At 33.9% G+C, this 25,089-nt stretch overlaps 2 protein-coding genes across 3 annotated transcripts in view; both read left to right on the forward strand.

Moving 5' to 3' along the window:
- The window catches only part of LOC126871665 (glutamate receptor 1), a 336,987-nt gene that overhangs the window by 239,725 nt on the left and 72,173 nt on the right, over positions 1-25,089 (forward strand). The window lies entirely within an intron of this gene.
- On the forward strand, positions 2,985-24,861 carry LOC126872194 (facilitated trehalose transporter Tret1-like). The gene is made up of 5 exons (XM_050631853.1): positions 2,985-8,940; positions 20,203-20,361; positions 20,476-20,844; positions 22,148-22,950; positions 24,354-24,861. The coding sequence occupies exons 2-5, from the start codon at positions 20,310-20,312 to the stop codon at positions 24,501-24,503; spliced, it is 1,374 nt and encodes a 457-aa protein (XP_050487810.1). The 5' UTR covers positions 2,985-8,940; positions 20,203-20,309; the 3' UTR covers positions 24,504-24,861.

The following is a 25,089-nucleotide window of genomic DNA, read 5'->3' on the forward strand; positions in this document are numbered from 1 at the left end:
GTTATAAGTTTTGCTACACATAAATTCTAAAATAACGTATTTGGCCACATAGGAAATCAGAAGAAACTTCAAGAACGTTATCATTCCAAACAAAATAATTCGACATTTCCTATTTCATGTAAATCGAAAGTTCCTTCACAGAATTTAAAATTGCGATTTATTCATAAAAAGAGAGTTACAATTTGCATGTATAATCACCGCACTATATGTGATAAAAATAATTGAAGGTTAATCTCTTCCTCGTTTGGTACGTTTCTTATCCTTATATCTCTAATGTCAAACGAATAAGTCACGAATAAATTTGACGAAAACTGAAATGTTTATTACTGCCGTGAATATCAGATGGCCGGGGCCGATCTTCAACGCTTGCACGGAAAGGAAATACATTTGCATGCTTAACTACGACACTGTGTTAATTTTAATTTCATACCGACACGGTCTAGTAGTTCGTAGAAATGAAATTTTTCATCTCCATCGTGATTCCGTATGCAAACGAAAATGTGGGCGACATTGAGTCTCGACGAGCGTGCTAGAAACCATGACACAGTATAATCTGTGGTATTTTTCACCGTTTACGCGACCTAATATTCTCGCAAGGATTACGCATGTATAAATATCGAACCGATATAAAAATTCTCCAATGACATTGAGCTCTAATTATTTCACTATTCAAAGTGAAAACGTTTAATGGAAACCTTGCGATGCTATTTTCATCAAGGATACCAATCCCCCCCCCCCCCAATAATCTCGCGCGTAACTGATAATAATTGCTACTTACAACGTTCGCGTACTATTTTATTAATAGTTAAAATGAAATCTTGTAAGATAAATTGAATAAGTACAAATGACTAGTTTTCACAATGCTATCAATGCTGAAGAAACGATATGTATGAGATCAGTCTCTAGATAATATACATATGTGACTGTAAAAATGAAAAAAGATAAAGATTATCGTATCTATTGAATTATCTATTGTTTTCTAATCCAATGTCTCGATAATTTTTACAGCTAAAAAATTCTACCAAATGTCCAAGTTGGACAAATTGTGAATGTGAAATATTAAATAAAAAAAAAAAATAAAAAAAAATCTGATAATTTTTAGATTCCTCTACAAGAAAAATGAAGAACTCGGCGCAGAATATTCTATTTCGATTTTAATGTGCTCTATTGTGTTGCGTTTCTTGAACTAAATGAAAATTATTATTCGCATGAAACATAGAAAATGGAGTATATCTAATAATCTCCAACTATTGTATTACATCGAGCATTATGTTACAATGAAGCGAAAAACCTTTTTCTATTTATTATTATCGATCATTTCTGTATCATTGTACTAGCATTTGTAATCGTTCAAATTGCTAATTATTAATTCCGATACTTGTCGATTCGATTTTACTTGAGAGATTCGAACTACGATCTAAGAGACAACGTTGCTTATGGAATTACTTAATAGTTTACTGCAGTTTAATTTATTTCAAAGTCACTTTAATATTCTTCCTGGACGATCCATAAAACAATCACTTTAGACAGAACGCAAGACGTGCAATTATTCGACAAGGAAAATGTAAAATCGCGAAATGTAAAAACAATCGCAGTTTTACCAACACCGGTTGCCACGCTATGCTTGAAATGCAATTGTGTTGCACGAGATTACTGTCTGTAGGTTCGAGGAAATAATTTGGCCTCGAAGGTCGAATCAGGTGAATACTTGCGCGCATTCAAGGCGACGTTTTTCCTCTTACTTTCGCCATTTGCGTAAGCCGTTGATATCGCGATTTTGTTACGGCGTAATTCCTCTATAATGATCATATCTCTCTATCAACATATACATCAACCTCCATATTAACGATTACACGTATTTTCAACGACGTAGTTAAAAGTTTCACGAATTCGCCATGTACACGATATTTGCGTCAATGTACGGACTTACGACGTTCAAAGGTTGGAAAATTTCTCTCAGCGCGTGGCAGTAAATAAGTAGCATAATTGTTTAATAAATTGACATTTATCAATGCCGAGGGATTGCAACGAATACTAAAACATTGCTATTGAAATTATAATAAAATACTTGATAAAGTATTCGGATGTATTTAAGCCACTGTGTCAGATATTAATAATTACTGTAATCATTACAATTAATAAAAATACTTATTGTAATTTATAACATACTATTGGAAATTTATCTGCATTTTACGTTTTACATATCGTATATCTTACATACGTATACGTATATTACATACATATACTATATAACATCGATCAGGAAGGAGTACTTTTATAATACATTTTGATTCTTTGTGATTTACAACGTGAAAATTGTTTCTACTTTTCACCAATAATGGGGAAATAAATTATTTAAATACCAATTATACCGCTCGATTACCACTAATAAATCAACAGGCAAATTGTTTTCCATGTTTTCTCACTGATTATTACATCTCCTCGACGAGTTTCTAACCCGATTACCTTCGAATGATGGTAATCGCGTGTAATCACAAGATTTGCCTTTAAATCTTATACAACCGGCGCGACGCTTCGTCCAATACTCTTTATTACTTCTATTCATGCTTGATTCCAGATAATACGAATAATGGAGCGCGCCCTATGATCGTCTCGATTTAAACTGTCAACATTCGTTCGGCCAACGAGTAATTATTCTTAATGCCACTTATATGGTCTTAAATTTATCAAATTATACCATATTTACACGAATTATCACACATATAAGATGGATAAAGAAAAAATAAATTAATTGTTTTCTATAGAGTTCTTGAAGACATCTATTCCGATTTTCTTGTAAACTAACGAATGGAGCAAGGGAAATAATTTTAAATATTTTTAACAGTGAATAAATAATTTTCAACCTAAAACACGGTTACAATTATGTCTTTGTCATTATTGTCTTGAAAAAGACAGGTTTAGTTATAACACGGTAATTGCAAAGAGTAAAAAAAAAGAACGTTTCACGTAAATGTTATTAATCCTTGATGTATAAATTATTTAATCGTCAGTTGTCTGATTTTTTCTACCTATTACATGAAAAATAATTTCAGATAAATTACACGAGTATGATATGTAGGTAATTTACTAATTACGTATAATAGAATCTTGTCAGAATTATTTACGAACGAAATGAAACTTACATTGCTGTACGATGAAATTTTCAACACGTGTATAACTGACACGAATCTACGAACCGTATTGTTTAAATTTTCGTTACAAGCTTAGATTTCAATTATTCTCAAACATGATCTTTACTGTTTTCTTCTTGCGACCAATCTCAATTTTTCCAAATCTTTTTCACACATCATCCAATAAACTAATCCTTTTAACTGCTCAGAAAAATTCAATTTTAAGAAAGTTATTTTGTTTTAAAGGATATTGGAATATTAACGTGGCCGTCTGTATATGAACAAATTCACGTGTGTATAATTAAATGGTTTAGGATGAAATGGATGATCTCGAGGAAGGAATCACCACGAAAGCGCTCTAATCCTTGCAGGCGATCGAAACGTTAACTCTTGTGAAGGGGGCGAGAATTTAATTACTTAATGAAGCTAGTGGAACGGTCGTTCAACCGAAACTATTAATCACCAACTGCCTGCCTCGTGACCGTTCCGTGCCTTACCGGTTTCCGTTTCGTTATAACTCGGTCACGCGCCCGTTGTGCTAAATTATTTAGGATTCCCAACAATTGCTCTTCTTCCACCATCGAACGATAAGAACGGCCATCGCGCAAACCCCACTGGGGTTTAATTACCGAATGCAAATGTAAATATACTTTAGGGACCATCGCGTGGCCTTTGTACGCAATGTTTTCTCTCTCTCTCTCTCTGTCCGTCTGTCTGTCTCTCTCTCTCTCTCTCTGTCTGTTTGTATGGCGGACGTCCTTTGCAGTTCGCCCTTTACCCTCGATTTCAGGTTGCATAACGTTGTACGATGCGATCTTACCCGATTAGTGCTACAATGTTAACAGAAAGAGGTAACAGCAGGAAATTGTATACGTGAATTGGGAAGCTTTAGCCTAGATTTATTGCTCCTTTATGCGTCTAGTGTAACGTTTTTTTCCCAACTATCTGTTTACCGAGTAATAGGTCTGGATTAACGATTTGGGATATGTAAATGTCGTAAATTAGGGGCGGGTTAACTGTTTGCGATTCTACGTCTAATTGCGGTATAATCCTGCGAATTTGTTAATATAATGTAGTTAGCATAGGGACGAATGAATGGTAATTACAAAATAATGATAAAACTTATTAACTGTATACATTGGGAAGAGAATTTTACTGTGTTTATTATATTAGGTCTATAATGACATCTTCGAAAGACAATATAATTTTTTTCTTAAAATATATATATTATTTATAGTTAGTGAATATATGATTTATGGATATGGTATTTTTTCAATCTGTATATATAAAATATGTGCGTGTATTTGTTTGAGTTATAACTTAATTTTGAGTATAAGAGGAAACTGTATAATGTGAAAAAGTAAGTTTGTTGCCCGGGACAATGTTTAGTACTTTAATCCGCTATAGAAGAAATAATATTCGATTTAACTGTATTCCTTGTAATGTGTATTTTACGTTTTAATTAAACATCGACAAAGAAAATTACGAGTTTTGCGATCGCAATTGCTACGAACAAAACACGTTATACAGTATGCAGTATAATAATTAAAAATGGGCACACGTATATTCCCAGTTTACCTTTTTAACAAAAGTATCTAATTGTTTATGTTATTCCGTAAAATATGAAAATACAGCTTAATTATGAACAACTTTCAAAAACAGGTTAATGAGCGCGACCTACTCGGAATAAAATATCAAATTTAACTGGGATTACCAATTGTTTATGCAATATCGTTGAAATTTCACTTTCAGATGTTTAACGATTTTATTAGCATAGATTATCGCGAATCGTTACATTCTCGCGTGCAGTTAACAGCTTTCAGAAATGTTCCCATTTCGTATTTTTTCCATTCAAATGAGATACTAATATGCATATATCTAAGTACATGCAGTGCAACAATCGATAAATCGATCTAATCGAGTGTTTAATAATATTCACGATCTCACTTACGACAAGCTTGCTCAATCAAACTGATTTGCACGTTTCTCTTATTCCGTGCAAACTAGTGACTTATTGCTATCACGGACGCGTGGCTAGCACGTCCTATACGCTAATATTGAACAATTGTTTAAAATATTCCACGTTTATTAGATAATGATATAAAATTGGATAAAACATTTCAATGAATCATTTACATTTAACGCAGACAAAACGTTTAAAAATAAATTCCTTATCGCAAAATTCCTACTTAGCTCGTAGGATTTCTTGCAATTGTTTTTCTTTATTTCTTTTCCTTATAAATGTCCAGGTCCTTAAGAAATTCTTCGAAGGATAAAGTCTATTCCTTATAACTCCTAACTAAAAAAATTTTAATAAACAAAATCTTTCCTTCAAAATTCCCATCTGGTCCAAACAAATCCTTTTCGCAGAATTCTCAATTCGCGCAAAATATTATTAATTTATCACAGAGGAATTTCCCGGACATATCTATCAACATTCATCTCCACTACAACCGTGACTCGATTTATACAAATTTCTTTGCAGCTATCGCAATTGTCAAACATACCATTTGGATGCCCATTCACCCTGCCAAAGCAACAGAACCACGTCTCAAAGGCTGTCTCAGAGTGTTTGGAAATGCATTTCTGCTTGGTCAGTTTCGCGTCACGAGTTTCGCTTTTTCTTATTGGAACCGCCTTCTGACTCGGCGAGGCTTCCCATTTCTTTTCGTCTTGACAGGTATCGTCCTTGTATCACCAAATTTTTTAAAGGTTACAACACCGTTGCAAGTCTTTGCATCTTCAACGTAAAAATCTTATCGTAGTTGTCGATACAAAAAATCCCAAACATTTCCTTGTAACTCCGTTACTGTAAAACCGTCGTAAGAAATTTCCCATTTTTTTCTGGTTTCGGCAAGTTTCGAACGTTTGCTAATTTACGAAACTCGTTCCTATAGTGGTCTAACCGTCAGGAATTGGTGCGTTCAAGGCCATCGAGTTAGAGAACCCTTGGTTACGCTCGGTCCGCTTTTTCTCTTCGCTTTGTTCAAGACGAAGGAACGTGTTTGGAAAGGATCAGAAAGAGTACAAACAGCGCTCGCGATCCATGCAGAAATACTTCGTGCTCCGTGTGTTGTACAAATTTCGTAAACTAATACCCTGACAATTTTATTTCGCCTGGCAAATGGCGTTGATCTGTCGGGATTAAACAGTGAGTTTAAATATCTGTTGGACTGATTATTTCGACAGAGTCGTTCAGATCGATATCAATACGGTTTTTCATCATCCGTGAACAGAAGAGAAGTGCATTTCCATCGAACGAAACGGAGAAACACGGAAAAACGTGTTTCGTATTTGCCACATCAAATACGCGATTCGAATAAAAGTTTATTTCTCCTACTGCTTCGTTGTACCATTTCGGTATAATTACATGCGAAACTTGTGTAAATATCTTTTTTTCCTGGATGCAGAAGCGCGTTAAATAATAGCCGGAAATGAATGATGCGCGTTGTGATTCGATCATAATGGGAATATTAATTCAATTAAAATAACAGCGAGGCTGGCCAGTTGTTTGACTATCATATCGTTGGAGATATATAGTAGAAGCGCAAGGGAAACGAGAGGAAATCAATCAACACGGGGAAAACATGTAACAACGATTCCCATATTCGATGTTCGTATTTCCCATTTTATATCGATAGTAAAATTGCACGGGTGTTCGAGCTTTAATAACTTTTGCTCGAACGGAATCGTTTGTTTAACAATGCCTCGATGTTTTTAATGAAAACGTGCGAGAGCGTGCGTTCAATTGGATCAATTAGAAACATCGTTATGCGTAACGTCGTGCGAGATTCGAATGGATCGGATATTATCGAATTTCTTCCTTTAGTGCGTTTTATTGCGGTTCAATAAATTTGGCAAAATGAATTGTCGTATGAGGTTTATGTTTGGAATAATCCTATACAGGGACAGTAAGCTTCAAAATCTCTGGGTATTTGGTTAATTGGCTGCAGCATTGAATCAATAGCGTAAAAGCTGGTTCAATAATTTTATATCGTTCCTTTTTGCTTGCTATTAGCCATTTTCTTCGTTAATACGAGTTATATTTATTGTAAATATATGTAGATCAAGCGAAATAAACATATATATTATATTACATGTTATAGTACATCGCTGGCTATACTTGTTAAATATTCATTCATATATATTTACGTATATATTATATTTTTCTATAAATTCATTCATCAATTTTTTGACGATCCTGCAATCACTCTGCAATCATTGACTCATTGACGATTCTACCACTTGCTAAAGATTCACTGACGATTCTCTTACGTTTCTCTGGTATCTGTCTCACGTCACATATTATACAATTTTTTCTACTGCAATCTCAAATATTTTACACGTGGGTCATAAGCCTAAATCTTCATGCTATTCGCGCATATTCATGGAAATCGCTATTTCGTTTTCTTTCACTCACTGTCGATGTTCAAGCACTCGTCGCTCGACGATTCCCTGCATCCGCAGATCATTCCACGCAGCTTCTACAATTACAAACTTCTTCGTATCGGATTACCGGATGTACATGTGTGAAATTCCAAGTATTAATTCCGAGATCTCAACTTTCAATGTTCAATAGACTAATTATAATTACAAAAGTGTTTCTCTTCAGAATAAACAAACGAATGCAAGAATTCCCAGGGAATTCCCGATTTCGAGTAATCGGCTTTATCTCTATTTCCACGCGATCGGCACCCGCATTACTCGCAATTAAACTCACGGGAGGAAGAACGATGCAGGCCAAGTCCATGGAACTGACCGCGGGGCTCTCGAGTGGAAAACGACTTTTCTTTTAAATCAACCAACGAGGAAAATCCTCGTGAAACCGCGAACTTGATGGTTTACCTTGGTTCCTTCTTTCTCGTTGCGCTCTTCAATCCTGATCGATTTCAACTTTCGTCGTGATCGACTCGCAGTCAGAAAAGACGATTCTTTAATCCATTAAGGATCGAGTAATACAATAACACGCGTAAACGCAACGTTATGATTAAATAAATTTTAATTATCGTCGTGTAAAGCCAACATTACAATTAAACAAATTTTACATTTTAGACTTTCTCGATGTCTGTCAGATGACATATTCGTGTTTTTCCGGATCCGGAAACAGGAGAAATCACAAACGTATCAACGTAAATAGAGTATGTTATTGTTTCGTCGAGTTAATGAAAAACGTATTATGAAGAGCGATACGTTGCAAGAAACGAGACAGACAAAGACGATCCTCACATTTCAATCTTCTCTATTAATTAGCCGCGACGCATATCCAAAATGTCAAGTCTAAGTATGCCTTTTACGTTTATGTTGTGGGAAAGAACAGGAAAATAATTAACCGCGTTGGAGCGTGTCGTCACAGTTTATAAAAGCGAACGAGAGTGGGATTGGAACAAAATCGAGCCGTGAGTTTTACGTGTCTAAGCGTCTACGTATCGTTGCCGAGTTCAGTTTCCTCCTTCGTCGTCTTCGAGAATGAGATCGACGCTGACTCGCGTCGACGGCGTTCGATCGCTTCCCGAGATCCGCGCGCGTGTCGATCGCGTGCTTCCACCTTTTTGACGGAAGAAATCATTGAGCCATTGGGAACAAGAAGGTGCAAGACTGGCAACAAGTGAAGAAGAAAATTCTTTCTTTATTCAATTTTCTTTCCGTTTGCATTTATTAGAAACGGTTGAGTTTTTTGAGAAAAATCGTGCACGGCGATCGAAACTTCAGAATCTCAAGTGAAAGGAAGTTTATGGAAAAGGAGAAGATCATCAGACTTTCTAAGAAAAAGTGTCCCGAGTGACCTTGGATTTAACCACGTTTTAACAGGGTAATTTGATTTCTACAACGTTTCGATGCGGTTTACAAATATCGTATGAATAGAACGTTGGTAATTAACCGCGAGATGTCTTGTTTACGTAGTGTTGTATCAAATACACAGAGTATATGTACAATATAATGACTTCACTTAATTGACATCGTTGGATTACAGTCGAATCACGACAGTTTGTGTTATATTCATTAATATTAGAATACTTCATTTTAATTTTAATTTCTATCGTATCCTGTAATATGTATTCTGCGTTTCACGTGATATAGTCTACAATATATATATATAACGATATAGACTACGATTCTAATAACAATTAAATATAATAGTATAAACTACAAATTCAAATTAATTCGTATAAGCTGCATTTAATATAAACTACAAATTAATATTAATCGATCTAATTCCAATATAATCGAAATTATTGTGATCATTGATAATCTAACGAACCAAGTTTAGGGTTGAATGGTTTCATTGGAAGTTGTCAGACAGTTTATAAACAAAAAAATGTTCCGCATGAACAAACTTTCGAGTATATTAAAAAAATTGACGATTCGGTTCAATAAAAGCGTGTGCTATTGCTTTGATCATATATGTATAATATTGAAAGTACATATATAGAGTCTCTGTTTACACAACCACACCACAGGGTGATCCGTAATTAAATATCTATTTCATTAAACTATTTATTAAGTTGATAACGTTATAGTGTACATATATTGAATGTATTATAAAATACGGATACAGAGAAAGTGTTCTGCGTGCAGACGTAATTGGAAAGTATCCAAAGGAACGCTTATCCCACTTGACCTTGAATCTTGATAATTTTCATTACGACTTTAACCTGTTTCAGTTACTATCGAGATTGTATATCTTGTAACTTGATCTCACTAACCACTTTCATAATCTTATATGAATCATAGTCCTTACAATAGTAGAACTATTCGACGTATTGTTATTTTCAATTCCTGTGTTCTAAAGATAACAATTATCCGATTAACCAGAATCCTTTGTCTTTCTTGATAGCAAAAGAATGTCTACAGGTCATGTTTTGTTTCCAATTTCACGCAATGCATTTTTATTATAAACAAATGTCTGAAAATGTCTATTTTTTTTATTAACCAAATGCTTGTTTATTTTAATGATATTATTTGATCCTATGATAGACAATTTATACAATTAAATAAAACTCGACTTCTAGCTTCTAGCAAATAACATTTTTAGCAAAAAGAATTCGGAAGCTTCAAAAGGATAAAATCGATCTAGTAGTCTGTTCACAAAGGTCGGCAGTGTTGTTACAATCGTAAAAGCTCAATTAGCGGTACGCGTGCTTACCCATTGCATAAATGACAGATAATGTTATCAAGTAATTCATTGAGCCATAAACACTTGGGTTATGGTCTTAACGAACAAAGACCTTCGATTTTCTCAGTCTTATTCTGTGCTAGAAAACTTAGCAAGGTCGATATTACTTGCTTTCAAATACATAATGGAACTGTGATAAAAATTAGTTACAATTTTTCTCTATGCGGGTTTACTAACACTTCATGCAATTATCACTATGTGTCACTGCCTGTACATATGCACAGTGACGAAATAGGTAATACCGTAAGAATTCATATGTCGCAGTTACCTCTTGCGCTAATTTAATGGCTGTTGATGATTTTCTAACATTCCACAAGAAAATAGTTAACCTTTAACGTAAGCTTCGAGTGAAATAGTTAGGCTATGTGTGTTTTCATTGGAATGATATATAAAGGATTCGAGTAACAAACATCGACTAACTAATGCAGTTAAATATACGATATGCTAAATATAAAATACGTTATACGGGAAAATAAGGTATAACGGAGCAGATGAATAAAATTGAACGTCAATGTTTCTCTTAGATAAGAGATACGAAGGAATTGTTGTCGTGTGACATGAACCGATTAAACGTCCTCACAATAGTTCATGATCGACCATCGACCAGTGCACACGTTATTTCTTGACTGACAGGCTTGGAGAAATTTTTGGTGTGGATATTTCGATTTTCTGTTGCTATCTCTACCATCTTTTAAAACTTGTATTTTGAAAATTTCGAACAATAAATACAACATTGAATTCTATAGTCCTTACGTTGTATTTTAACGTTTTATATCACTGGTTCTTTATATCACGTTGAAGTGTAAATATCAAATGTTTATTAAGTTCCCTCGTCTGAGGCAAAAGGGAACATTTTTATTAGAAATGTTTCGTGGCACTTATTATTCTTTCTTGCAATTAGTAGATCGTGAAATAAAATTGTAATTGCTGTCCTAGTTTCCCAGAAAATTGACACGATTCGTGAAATGTCAAGGGTGGGCCCATGAGGCTTGTACCGACGCTGAGTAAGAAGATGACGTATTTATTTATGATCTTTGTTCGTGAAATAATAAAACTAAAACATAGGTTTATATATATATATATTGACATATATTACATAAATAAATAATTTTGAATTCATAGGAATAAAGATTTTGCACTTTTTAAATCTACCACTTGAACGAAGCGAATATTTCTAAACATTCCTAAATATTATTTTCTTTCTTTAATAATCTAAGGCCTACTTAAACCTCCTATCGAAACCCTATGCTTTTATCGCCTTTCGATTTTTTATTATTACAATCCAAAGTTATCTAAGCGTTCCATTATGCCCCACTCGCCCCTATATATTTTTTCAAGAATCAAAAAAGAAAACATTTGTTTATTTCTATAAAATAAATCTAGGAAAATATATCTAGGAAATGTCCGAAACATTGCACAAATAATAGTGCAACGCAAGATTTTGTTCGAAATTAATTTTTCAAGAATAATAAAATCCAAAGAAATAAATGCTACAAAGACTTTTACGTAAAGAATCAGCAAAATATATTCTGTGTGCAGAGAAATTAGATGATTAAAAGTTTGAAAAGTGAAAAGTTGAGGACAATAAACACTCGAAAAATTGTGCACTAACTTACATGGCACACCAGTGTAGCGTTATTGCTCGTTGTACTATCGACAAAGGTAATTTATCCTATCGATGAAATTAGATTTCAACAATCGAGGAGAATACAAATGTGTTACGTGACAATGCAGAAATCGTGAACACTATCGCATTATCGAAATCATTGAGTTTCATCTATTGTTTTAAGTCGAGTGATTTTACGAAATCGACGACCGTAAAAAGGAGCTAATGAAATACCAAGATAGAATAATAGATACTTCGAGGTCGAAAGACAGTGACTATTGTTGTCAGCATCGGTAATCGGACTTTGTTATTTATACCGTTGCGAATCAGCGTTTTTGTTATCGATGAAATCCAACTTGTCGTGATCACTCTCGATCGACGAGTTATCGTTACACTGATCACAGTGACGTAATTGGAACCGCGAATCCCGGTTACATTTAACTAATTGCGATTTCGTGATTACTCGTCACAACACCGCGAAACGGTAACCGCGTTGCTTTCATCTTTGTCATTAATTCTCTGTGGTTTTCCAATCAATCATTGCACATTTTTCGCGTAATGTAGGTTAAACAACGTGTTTCTTTCTGGTAACTTAATTCGATTATTAAACCTTGCGATAAAGACGTTGTGGGATCTTTTAGTTATTATTATTATTAGCGATAGTATCTTTCTTATCGTTTTGTCGTTCTTTATATTAAAAATAGCCTTCGAAGAAGCATATTTCTTAATTAAGATGCCTTTAAACCTGTCTTAGAATTTATCTTGTTGAATAAATTCAACTGTTCCAAAGAAACCTCGTCTTCTTTATTCCTTTAGTGATTTTCACTTTAAGAATCTTCAATTATCTTTTCTTTTTATTAGAACTACCTTTATGAATATATATCATGTTTAAAATGCCTTCAATCTTATTTTTAAATTGTTACGAAATTCAATACTTTGAAAAATTCTGTATCTATTCTAATTAAATTTATGTAAAATCAGTGATATTAAATTACAAGAGCTGAAGGTCGTTGAATATATCATAGAAGAGAATCTCTCGTAACATAATCCACCATACAGGTAATAAAGGAATGACCGTAAATATCACGGTGATCGTGTTTTCCAGAATTGAACCGTGCTTTTACACGCGACGAACTCCGCGAAAATCCATGTAACGAATGAACGAATAACGAAGGTAATTTAAGGTTTGCATACCGTATCAAATTTCCCCATGTATCCATACCATACTCAACGAAAAGTTTGCTACCATAACAAGATACACGTAGGTTTCATGTACGTGGAAACAATTTACTTGGAACGTTCGGAAAATGGAACATGATATTTTAAATAAATCATCGACGAAGTTTCTTACCATATTTCATAACCATAATAGGTATATATCATAAACTAGTAGATACATCAGATTTTTCCTCTTGCAATAATATTTTTTTCCATTTATAGCCTCGTCCATAATTCATCTAATGCTTGTTAACTTTAAAGGAAAATGTTCATTAAGATAAATTCCTAATATGATTTTAAAAATAGTATAATTTCGAAATTAATTTAATTCTAGAAAAATATAATATAATTTAATTTTTAATTTCGTTTCGTAAATATACCATTGACTTATTCTTTATGGATGTGCGCGTGATTTTAGTCCACTTGATGCACAATTGCTCTTTTAATTTAGTGGTAGGATGCAATAAAATTTGTTAATAATGAAGCTAAGAAAGAAACACTAAAAGGGTTTCAAAATTTCGTTTGCTCAAGCTTTCACAGAAAATCTTCTTCTTCTAATCATAAAGCTATCCAAGATACTCGATATACATGGTATTAATCAATTAAAAATAACAAACAAAATATCTGAGTGTGTATTATAGTCATCGATACAATTTTTGGTCATATTTTGAAAAATTATGATTGAAATTCATACATCTACATGTATTTTAGCAATCTAGGGACGCGATAAATCTATGTACTTACACGAGCAAAACAATTTTAACGTACATATACGTAGGGTGAAATTTTGGAAATGGATTCAGCGATAATCTTTTAAATTAATCAAAAATAATGTTTAATAAGAGAACTTAAATTAAAGGTAGACAAATACGAACACAGACTTCGTACGTTGTATCCATTTTCGATGCTTTTCTTCGATTCCAACATACATGTTGCGGTACGCAATACATAGTAGTGTGTTATAGATTGCAAAATACGAAAAGAACTCTCAAACATTTCATTCTTCATGTAGACAAGCATATGTTTCACTCGCAAAACGCCTGATCGAAATAGTTGAGACTCGACTGACTTAGAACATCGAGTTTCCAACGTTTATGGTTTATGGTTTTCAACGGCGATGAAAAGCGAAAGGGAAGCCAGACTCGAGAGAGTTCGTTGTTGGTGAAACGTGCGAATGAAAATTACTCGGGACCGACAACGACAACGAAAACACAAGATACACCCGAGGCTCGGATATAACTTCGATTGCCCGATTTATTAATCGACAGCCGTACACTTTTCTACGCGCGAAGATAACTCTGGATAAATAATTCGTGCATTCGTCTGCGCTGAATTTTCTTTCGTGCGCTAAATATTCACCGTTGGAACAACAGCGTCGTAAATTATATAGGAGCTACGAAGACGGTAGAAACTTCCTCGGAAAAATACAATCTTTTAGGATTGCATTTTTCCAGCGGGAAAGAGGGACGGAGATTTCTGCCGGCAGGGAAAAAAGGTATAGGTTATTTTGTGAAATGCGGAGGATAAAACGCGGATTATTTGTGCTTATGCGAATCGTTCCTAAAATATCGAGATTAATCTGCAACACTGCAACTGTTGTAACTGTTAACTGAGTATATCCGCTTCCTCTTATTTTAGTATCAAGTATTGTATCGTATAGATGTTTGAACAAATGTTTCGAGAAAAGATAACTATGTAAATGTAATATAAATATACATAAATATATATATATTCTATACATTTATACTATACATAGAGCGAGAGTCAAAGTACAAAAATGTGATTTGTATAATATTGATTTACCTGTTCTTACTTATGTCTTTTTTGCTATTCATTTGTATTCCTACATACTTTATATCTGTTCAATCGATTCTTTTATATCTTCATATCATTCCAACGCTACTGTGTGAACAAATGTGTCAAAGAAATAGTTGTATAAACGTAATAAATTGTACATTCTGTGCATACGACTATTGTACTATACGTATACAATGAGAAAAAGTGAGTATACACCTTATAAAAATGAAGTTCCTGTGATACTGATTTATTTACAGACTCTTACCTATGTTCTTTCCTATTAATTTCTATTACTGCATACTTTATGCTTTCCTAATGAATTTTTAATTTACATAACATATTTTTTTATTGTGTGTGTATATAAAATTTTGTTAAAAAATATTTTTGTCATTCACATTTTTGACTCTCGCTCTATCTTTGTATGTATAATTGTATGTCTGCTCAGTTTGATTCCGGTTCTTCTGCAGCGTCTGGCCTTCTGAAGTTACAAGTAAATAGAAGAAATCTGTCGTATGTAAATAGTCGGAAAAGAGAAAGAGGACGGACAGAGCATTTAATTATTCCTATATTATACGAACAAAAGTAGAAATTAATTTTCGTGGAACTTTTTTGTACATGCATATAAATCAATATACGCTATTAGCAATGTCGATAGCAATTACAATGATAAAAGACGCTCGATTATCCTATTTGAAGAAGAATTCAAATTTAAACGCATCTCGATTAAAGAAAATGATTGCAGACTTTAATTACAGGCTCGTAAATCGTAAAGATGGATTTTTTCCCACAAATATACATACATATTACCTATGTGTAAATAATCTGAAGGAATAGATTGTATTTACTGAATATAAACATTCGTAAGGTGGGAAGAATTCTCTTAGAAAAAGTTAATAGTAAATCTTACTGAAATAAATTAAACACACAATGTTTAGGAATAATAAATTTTCATATTTTGAAAACTCTATTACAGTTTATGTAACAACGAAGGATAGATACTATAACAAGATTCTTGGAAAACACCGTCTAGATCATCTGTTCAAACTCACATTGCTAACAGTTTGCCATTATGCAACAACAGGAAGATACATTATCCGTGTTACGAATCGGTATAATTATATCCGTTTTCTATAAAAATTGCGTAACGATGACGCGTCAATGCGCTTATTATCATAACTAGATATTTTTTTCGTGCGCCCTTTGTTCAGCTGTAAGTAAGAAACGCGTCGTAGGTCCAATTAAATATCGGTTTTTTATCATAATCCTGTGAATTTTCACATATCCTCGGAAATCGTTAAAAATGAAACGAAATAAAAAGTCTAAGTTATCGGTTCTAAGTTGATACGATTTTGTAAAATTCTTCGACTCATAGTAATTAATAAACTGTGCGTTATTACGCAGCTTCATATTTTTATTAATATTAAGAACAAATATGGAGTCTCACCAGTAATTTCTTTCACCTGATAAATATTACAATAGGAACTTTCATTTCAATATTTTACGCATTCTGGCATATTATACGCAATTTTTATATCTTCAAATTTCACATAAACGTATAAGCATTCACAGTCTGGTAACTAAAAATAAAGATACAAATAAATAAATAAGAAGAAGAGAGGGAAAGTTTATTGAAAACTAGAATATGTTTTGAAAAATAAATAGATTATTGTTCTTCCATACACGATGAAAGCACAATAATTCCTCCACCATGGAAATTCACCGATAAGTGAACGACGCTCGGACGCGGCGGCGCGCCATAATTATCGCAATTATGATTTAATTGTGCGACAATGATAATGGACAGAATTCACGTGATAATAATAACAGACGGAATAATAGAATAAACAACGACGAGACTGCGTTATCAAGCAAAAGAAATGACAAATGGACAGATCCAAGATTTATATCGGAGAAAATGTTTGTGAACGTACGAGCAAACGCGTAATAAAATCTCCTTCTCGGCCCAGTAATTGAAATGCAATATCGAAATGAATTCAGAATATTATTCAGAATATTGAAAGCGCCTGAAACACGAGGAATCGACGATCATGTTGATAATATGTAATATAATAGAATGATTGTATTATTGACCAATAGGAATGATCGTCGACAGGGATGAATGTCAGCGATGTTGTTTAATATATTTAAAAAATAATCAACTAGTTAATTATTAGAAATAAATGTATACAGCGATACAATAATAATATTCCACACACTATAGTGTCTGAATATCAAGAACCGACATTAGGAATAAATCAATAGGCAAAAGAACTAAATTTCATGCGCAACAATTGTTTCTAGATCCGAAAATTGTACATATATATCTAATGTGAATTATTATAACTTTTTGATTTACATCTTACGTTTAAATCGATGTTACACATAATACGCGTAATCGCATAATCTAAAAGTACGTGCCAACTCGGATTTACGCCGTAGGCGCTGAACGTATTAAACGACTCAACTCATTTAGTTTTCATCCCTTGATAACAGATGTACCATAACGTGGGTCATAAAGCCCCAGTCTACGACGTAACGGAGTTTCAAAACGCGCCTAGCGTGCGGGCGTAAGTGAATTTTATGCGAATTTTGTATGCAACTGTGGTCGAACTGTCGAGGTAAATTAAAAAAATTACAGGATAAAAACTGTTTGCGATATGACGGTACGATTTTCTTTTTCATTATCTTGCCGCATTTACAAAAGTGATAAGTTATCGACGTGCATACTTGTACGTACAACGATAATCGGTTTGACGATAATCGTCGCTGACACAGTGTGTAAAGATAATGTCGTATAAAGTCACGTGGCACGTAATGATCGTGTTGTATGCAAGAACATCAGCTTGAGAGAGAAGCTCGTCTTTATTGCATGCTTTTGTCGCATAACGGCTTCCGAGATGAGATTAAATAACGCAGTTATATCAAGTTATTTGAAGTCGTAAACGCATAATACAGTTATCTCGAAGTTACATTGACGAGATGAGCGTAAATCCTGACGAATGTCAACGCGTTAAACACTGTGGAGTACTGTTCGAGTTTGTGATAATGCTGCTACTATTACGTATCATCCAACATCCTGTGGATTAAATGTTTTAAATATGGATCATTATTAGACTTGAACGCAAATAATATTTGATTAGAGTCAACAAGAGTATGTATAAATCTTTCTATATTGACATGTTAAATGTTGACATGACATGATAAATGTTTGATGTCTCAAAATTCTTATAAACCGTATCATTCGATTATTATTATTATTGTTATTGTTCACAGTTTCATTCGTTTCGACAATATTATGTTGATAGAATTTTTACTCTTTTAAAAAATGTACAAATGTGACTTCTTTCGTCCTTACAAGTTTCACAAATTACTTCTTGCACTATTTGGAATATTCATCGCTCGCAAATATTATTTACAGTCTTTAATTTATCTTTAAATAATGCAACACTGTATCGTGCGTATCGCGTCTATTACAGCGAGACTCATTTCCTCACAGATTAATTCCCGTATTATTTCGACCACTTATCGTTCACAAAATTATGATGTACAAAATTGTATTGCACAAAAGTATTGATTCATTTTTACAGTAGATATTATCGTTACTATACTAAACAATCGATTATATTGAAACTTAGAAATTCTTATTTTGCGTTAATCACGTCAAAGCTCTAAGCTCGTTATTCTTCCAAGTATATCTCTAAAAGAACGTAATTTTTCTCGTTCCCTTCTTGTCCGAATTACGTCCCTCCTTAATTGAATCGAGACGATAATGATTAATTGAATTAACACGGTAAAAGTAGGTAAATGAAAAGTAAACCGAGAAAATAAGCAGCAACGGTGATAAATTCGAGTCGTGAAGGATTTAGGGTGAGAATCGCGTTTCCCGTGTCCTAATGGCACGTCGGCCATAAAGCGTCGACTCGTAACAGAGGATCGAAGGTTACAAAGCGAAAACAACTGGCTCGAAACGGGGGAGGACAAGCGTGCAAAGCCGTTTCCATGCTCGCAAGCGCGGCCTTATTGCAGCCCTGGCTACGGGATACGTATCACGGGATCCTGTTAGTATCTTAGTTGGCTTTATTTCCGTTATCTCTGCTCCGAGCTAAACCGGAATCGCCGCGCTGTTCCGACACGTACTACCTGTTTACGACTGTTCACCGCGTTCCACGGAGGACCAAGATTTCCTCGTATGACAGAACTTGGCCGGATCAACCGTTTGAAAACGATTTCGAATTGAATAATATTGGTGGAAGTTGTAGAAAATATAGAAAGGAAAGAAATCTTTTGGCAACAAATTTTAACATTGTCACGTCAATGGGATTTGGATCGCTATATGATTTGTTGTGTGAAAGCTTAATCTTTCTGCGGAATTCTATTTTCTGTTTCTTTAAATATTATTATATATTTTTTTAACATCTCGACATGCGTCTATTTTGTGACATCTTGCGATAATTTTGTTGCAAATTGTACGCTATTATAATCGCCAACGACCGAGATCAACCCGCGTGAAAGTATTAAGATATCGAAATAGTAGATAATGTCGATCGTTTTGATTTTAGGGCTGAATATTCTCAAATTTCTATGCCACTGAATATTCCACAAGCATAAATTCGAAGAACTTAATATGAAATAATTTTTGAGAATCAATTTAACTTTGAATCTGAAGTGTAATTGCTTTTGTAATCTTTTTGAAACTAACCTTGTTAAAGTTCGATCGCTACAGTTACCTTAATTATTTAAAACCTTTTTGTGTCCTGTTTGAAAAAATTGAAAACTAATATAATATTGGAAATACTAATATAATAATCGAATGACTCTATTTTTCTCTATCTATGGATTAACTGAGTATGCTCACTTATTCTTGCTTCTCGACATAAAATTGCTGGCATAGTGGGATTCTATAAGGACATATTTTTCTACAAGACTTCTGGTCCTGAAACTATCATCAATCCCTTAGAAATACTTGAGATCATTTTCCACCCCCAATTACACTCATTGTTTGAATCATAATGAAACCCATATTCTTATCTAAATATCTCAAATATTTAAATATTTTCCCGATAAGAGAGACATTGAATTCTTTACTAGAGTTCTTATAGTAACAATAATATTATAATAATTCAGGAGTCTATAGAAACGAATATAGTTTTTCAGAAGCATGAAATTTTTACTGATAACTTACTATTACGATATCGATTTCTAAGCGCGGATTTAAAGAAATTTATTTAATCAAAGATTTTAAGTAATCTCTATCCTAACAAAATTAATTCGAAAAGTTCCACAGCATATTTACCTCGCAAACCAATGAAACAGACTGCACAACTCCAATAATTCTCTCGTTCTTCAACTTTCAAACCGTCCGACTATAAAATCTGAAGGCTCAATGACAACCATGGAGCGTGGAATATTACGACAGATGTTTATTGGAATCGTTTGTAAGTAGTACTTGATCAAAAATCAAACCAGCATCGTAAATCATTGACCTGAATAGGAGAATCGATTGAAAAAAGAAGCGGCTGAATATTTTCAAATTATTCATCGTCGCATAGGCAACCTTCTGATCATCGATAGTGGATTGAACGAAGGATGGAGCACTCCTATTATACCAAAATTCGAGCAGGACGATCCTGTGAAAGTATCCAGCGACAAAGTGGTTTGGATAGTGAACTTGATGTACGTCGGAGTTGGTCTCGGCTCAATCGTGCCGTTTCTTTTGATGGACAGGATCGGTCGCAAAGGAACGCTATTGTTCGCCACGATACCAAAGATTGCCAGCTGGATTTTAATCGGTTTGGCAGCTACTGTTCCACAGCTTTACTTTGGTAGAATACTTGCTGGCATTGGATGTGGGATAACGTATTCTGTGATGCCTATGTACTTGGGCGAAGTTAGCAGCAAAAAGACCCGTGGACCGTTAGGTAGTACTAATTTTTATTTTTTTATTTTTTACTTATATAGTATGAGATCGTCACAGACGTAATAGTCGAATTTTTATTGAAATGTTCGACGTCTATAATTTCATTGAAAATCGCACGAATCATGGTATAATCTTAATTCAAGATAGCCGTTGCTATATTTATGACAGAAAATGTCGGTCCATTACTTGCACACGCTCAATCTTCTATTTTATAATTTTTATTATAATAAAACGGTTGATGATAAACCTGCAAACACCTGTTATATCGCATTCGTCTGGTTTCAAGCGTTGAAACGAAACGTTATGACATATTCAACTATTAAATTGTGAAAAACTTTAGAAATTTCTGAAATCGGTCTATCTATTTTGTTTTCTATCTTTTGTTGTTTATCTACGATTATTCTTTCATTAAGTTATTTCGATATTAAATTATCAGTAAAAGCATGACTTTTAAAGATGTTACGTTAAAACAATCTACCATTGGTATGAAAAAATTACATCAGAAAGTAGTATATAACAAATAATATTATCAGTAATATTCAACGAAAGACTCGAACTGTACGTCATAAATATTTTACGGTGAATTGCGTCTTCCTTAACATTATTTCCAATGAAATTATAGACTATATATAATGATATATACTTTTATTTTTATCACATTCAATTCACTCCTTATCCCTTTGATTCGATGTTTAGGTACATCGTTATGAAATTTCAAAGCTTCTTTTCGACGTATAATGTATTCAAGATTACATAGAACTTTAATATATTAGCATAGGTAAACTTCGAATAATAAGGTTAATTGGCCTCACGTTATTAAGGGTCGTGTTATACAAATATTATTACACAAGCACTACTATAGTAATAATATACATGTATTACGTGATGAGTACTTATTTGTTATTAACAATACAAAATTCTATTTTCGGTTCTGTACTACCCGTTAACCTTATCAATAACGCTAAATATTTCCAAGAAGATTATAATCTTCTAAGATCTAAATATTTCCAATAGCGAAAAAAGAGAATTTCATAGAACCCGTACAAACATCGCATTATACGATGATCGCTTGTACAGAATTCTTATACCATTGATTGTACGGTTAACCAAAGAGAGACCAATCTTTTGTACCATTAATCAAAAATTTTCCCTCCCAAACAACCATCACTCCTGTTCCTAAAATCTAAACCTAAAGCCAACAATGTAACCACGATTAATCTCCCAAATCCCTTAACACTGTCCGAATCTCATAAAATAAACCGATCTCTTAGATGATCCAAAAGATAAGCAAACTTGTCGTCCAGGTACTCTGATGGCTGTGCTTCTAAACACGGGGATGATGCTAGCGTACGCGATCGGCTTATGGGTGTCTCGTTTCACGATGTCCATGATCTCGGTCTCGATACCCTTAATATTTCTCTTGACGTTTGTCTGGTTACCGGAAAGCTCCGTGTTCCTCACGAAGAAGAACAAACTAATATCCGCGGAGAGGACGTTGAAATGGGCGTTAGGAAAGGACGACGTGATGGAGGAACTGGAAGAAATCAAACGGATCGTGGCGACCGAAGATCACAGCCCCGATAGAACGTTGGGAAGATCATTGCAGGAGATGTTCACTAGGCGTGAGAATCGTCGTGCTTTTCGTATCGCTGTGATTGTCATGAGCGCGTTGACGTTAACGGGGGCGGCTCCTTTGCTCGCTTATCAATCGTTCATATTCGAGGAAGCTGGCTTCGAGGTCGCAACGAATATTAGCATCGTGATCACTGGATGTGCAATTGTATTAGCTGGAAGCGTGTGCGTGTTGCTGGTGAGGATGGCCGGCAAGAGATTGCTGTTGCTGATCTCGACGCCCATCTGTGTGGTGTCCTTGACGATGATGGGAATCTTCTTCGGGCTCCTGACGAGCGACCACGACGTCTCCAAGCTACGATGGATACCCAGCGTGTTCCTTGTGATTTATGTGCTTGGGTACGGACTCGCGCTGAACCCGATCCCGCTGGCCTACGTAGGCGAGATCTTTCACATAGACGTGAAGGTACCCGCCGCCATATTCTGCTCAGTCTATTACGCCATCGCTACCACTACCATGGTAAAATTCTATCAGGTAGGTATTTGAGAGATATGACAATCATCGTTGCTTAATCATTGAAACGGCGATCAGGTGATGGATTTTTGATTCGATTTGAGTAAAGACTTTGGGTTGCCTTGAGAATAAAATTGTTCGGTATTGATCGAACATGATGGCGTTTCACTTCAAGTGTATGTTTTCTTGGAAATAGAGTCGGGATGCTTTTTCTTATTCATTAACGGAGTATAGGATTTCACGTATGAACGAAACGTTTAAATTAAGGGAAAAAGAAGCGAGAGGAAGAAATGATTAGAAGGTTTACACGATTTTAAAATATACTTGTTAACGATCAAAAAATAGCTATTTTAAGATTATTAACATTTTTTACATATCAACATCTATTTTTTGTATTGTACAATATCAAGTTCAGTTCTTGAAACCATATAAACTTTTAATTGCTTTTTCCTATCTTCGATAATTGAAGAAGTAACGTAGATATTCAATTTCGACGAGATACACTGTATAATTGTACATATCAAATATCATTCTTCTCTCTTTTTTTACAATAAGATAGAAATGTTTTTATTTTGCGATTGTTTTGCAATTCTCATTTTTCTTTTTTTCTTTTTGCAAATAGGACGAGAATATCTTTGTTCGTTACGAATGGAAGAAGATATTGGTGTAGATTAAATATTATCCTTCCATTTTTATGTTTATCTCTATTTTCGTGGTAGAAGCGTCTTTTTATCACTATGGAATGTAAATTTATATGGAAACAAAACATTAACCAGCTTCTTTATTTTTATTTTATCGGTTCTTTTTATTAGCGTATGGCAGAATCTTGAATGTAAACTAAATATTATCCTCGTTTAGTTTTATTTTCCCGAGGTTCCCGAGATATGTAATTGGGAAAAATCCCATATCAGTAGCTATTTGTTCCGGATAGTGATCGGTTTTTACACTTTCGGTATTTCAAACACAATAGCAAAATTGAAACGTTTATCGAGCGAGAGATACCGTTGGTCATAGAAATATTCGACTACGTTATATATTGTATATATTGTGTACGTAAAAATTATTTTATTAATTATAAATCTATCATTAATAAATATTTATCACTTTATATTGCAGTAATGATGTAATTTTTTTCAAAAGAAAATATGTGTCAAGTACGTGAATGCTTATACGTACCTAGTACAAATATGAAACACGCGAATGATATTTCTGTAACGAACTGTAATTCCATAATCTAAAAACACGCGTTTCGTAACGCATCGATGGAACGCAAAAACAACGAAGAATTTATAAAATATTTTTCTAACGACTTTTTTTTCCTTCGTTATTGCATACCAGAGAAGATCATCGTCGTGTATCCGCATAACTTACGTGCATGTAATAGACTCGTGCAAACTCGAATAATTATTTCGCCTTATTCGTAGGTGCTTCAAGAATCGTACGGAACGTACATGCCAATATTGGTGTTCGCTGTGATTACTTTACTTATATGGTTACTAATTTATCGATACGTGCCAGAGACCGAAGGAAAGACCTTGGAGGAAATACAAATAGAATTACGAAGAAAATATTGACAATTTTTATTGACTCGATTCAGCGTTGTAAATTATTTAATAAAGGATATATGACACTTAAATAAAAGTAGTGGATACTTCGTTTCCCTTACTTTATAGCGTTACTTTGTTGAACTATGAGTTTGATATACGTATGTACGATATAACGTAGAATAGATGTTAGAGTTTCCCTGTAACACGAAAAGTCTCATATTAAATCGAATCGAGATTTGAATATTTAAAGGACATTATTAGTTCATCTGGAGATGTTCTAACTTTAATCAGAGTTTCAACAATGTTCGATGTATAATAATCTCGTCTTTGAAACTTGTGAATTAACATGCAATGGCAACGTATTGTTGGATTAGAGAGCTAGTTTTCTGCTAATTAAACTCTTCCCGCATGATATCCAACTATAAGTCTAATTCACTACAGAAGCAAGTTTCGTTATAAATAAACGAAATTTATTCCATTAGATTCTCATATTTATTACATTGGATATATTGACATTGTATATTGCATATTTTATATATTATGGATAAATTATATATTGGATATATTGATTATATTGAATGTACTTTCCGATACTCTTCAATACAATTAATAA

Source organism: Bombus huntii, chromosome 1 (assembly GCF_024542735.1).
Source record: "Bombus huntii isolate Logan2020A chromosome 1, iyBomHunt1.1, whole genome shotgun sequence".
NCBI lineage: Eukaryota > Metazoa > Arthropoda > Insecta > Hymenoptera > Apidae > Bombus > Bombus huntii.

Bases quoted from the DNA above. Each gene is read 5' to 3' on its own strand.
- LOC126872194 (XM_050631853.1), top strand. From the start codon at position 20,310: ATGACAACCATGGAGCGTGGAATATTACGACAGATGTTTATTGGAATC. The intron at 20,845-22,147 runs GTAGTACTAATT...CTTGTCGTCCAG, and splicing joins AAAGACCCGTGGACCGTTAG to GTACTCTGATGGCTGTGCTT. The intron at 22,951-24,353 runs GTAGGTATTTGA...CCTTATTCGTAG, and splicing joins CCATGGTAAAATTCTATCAG to GTGCTTCAAGAATCGTACGG.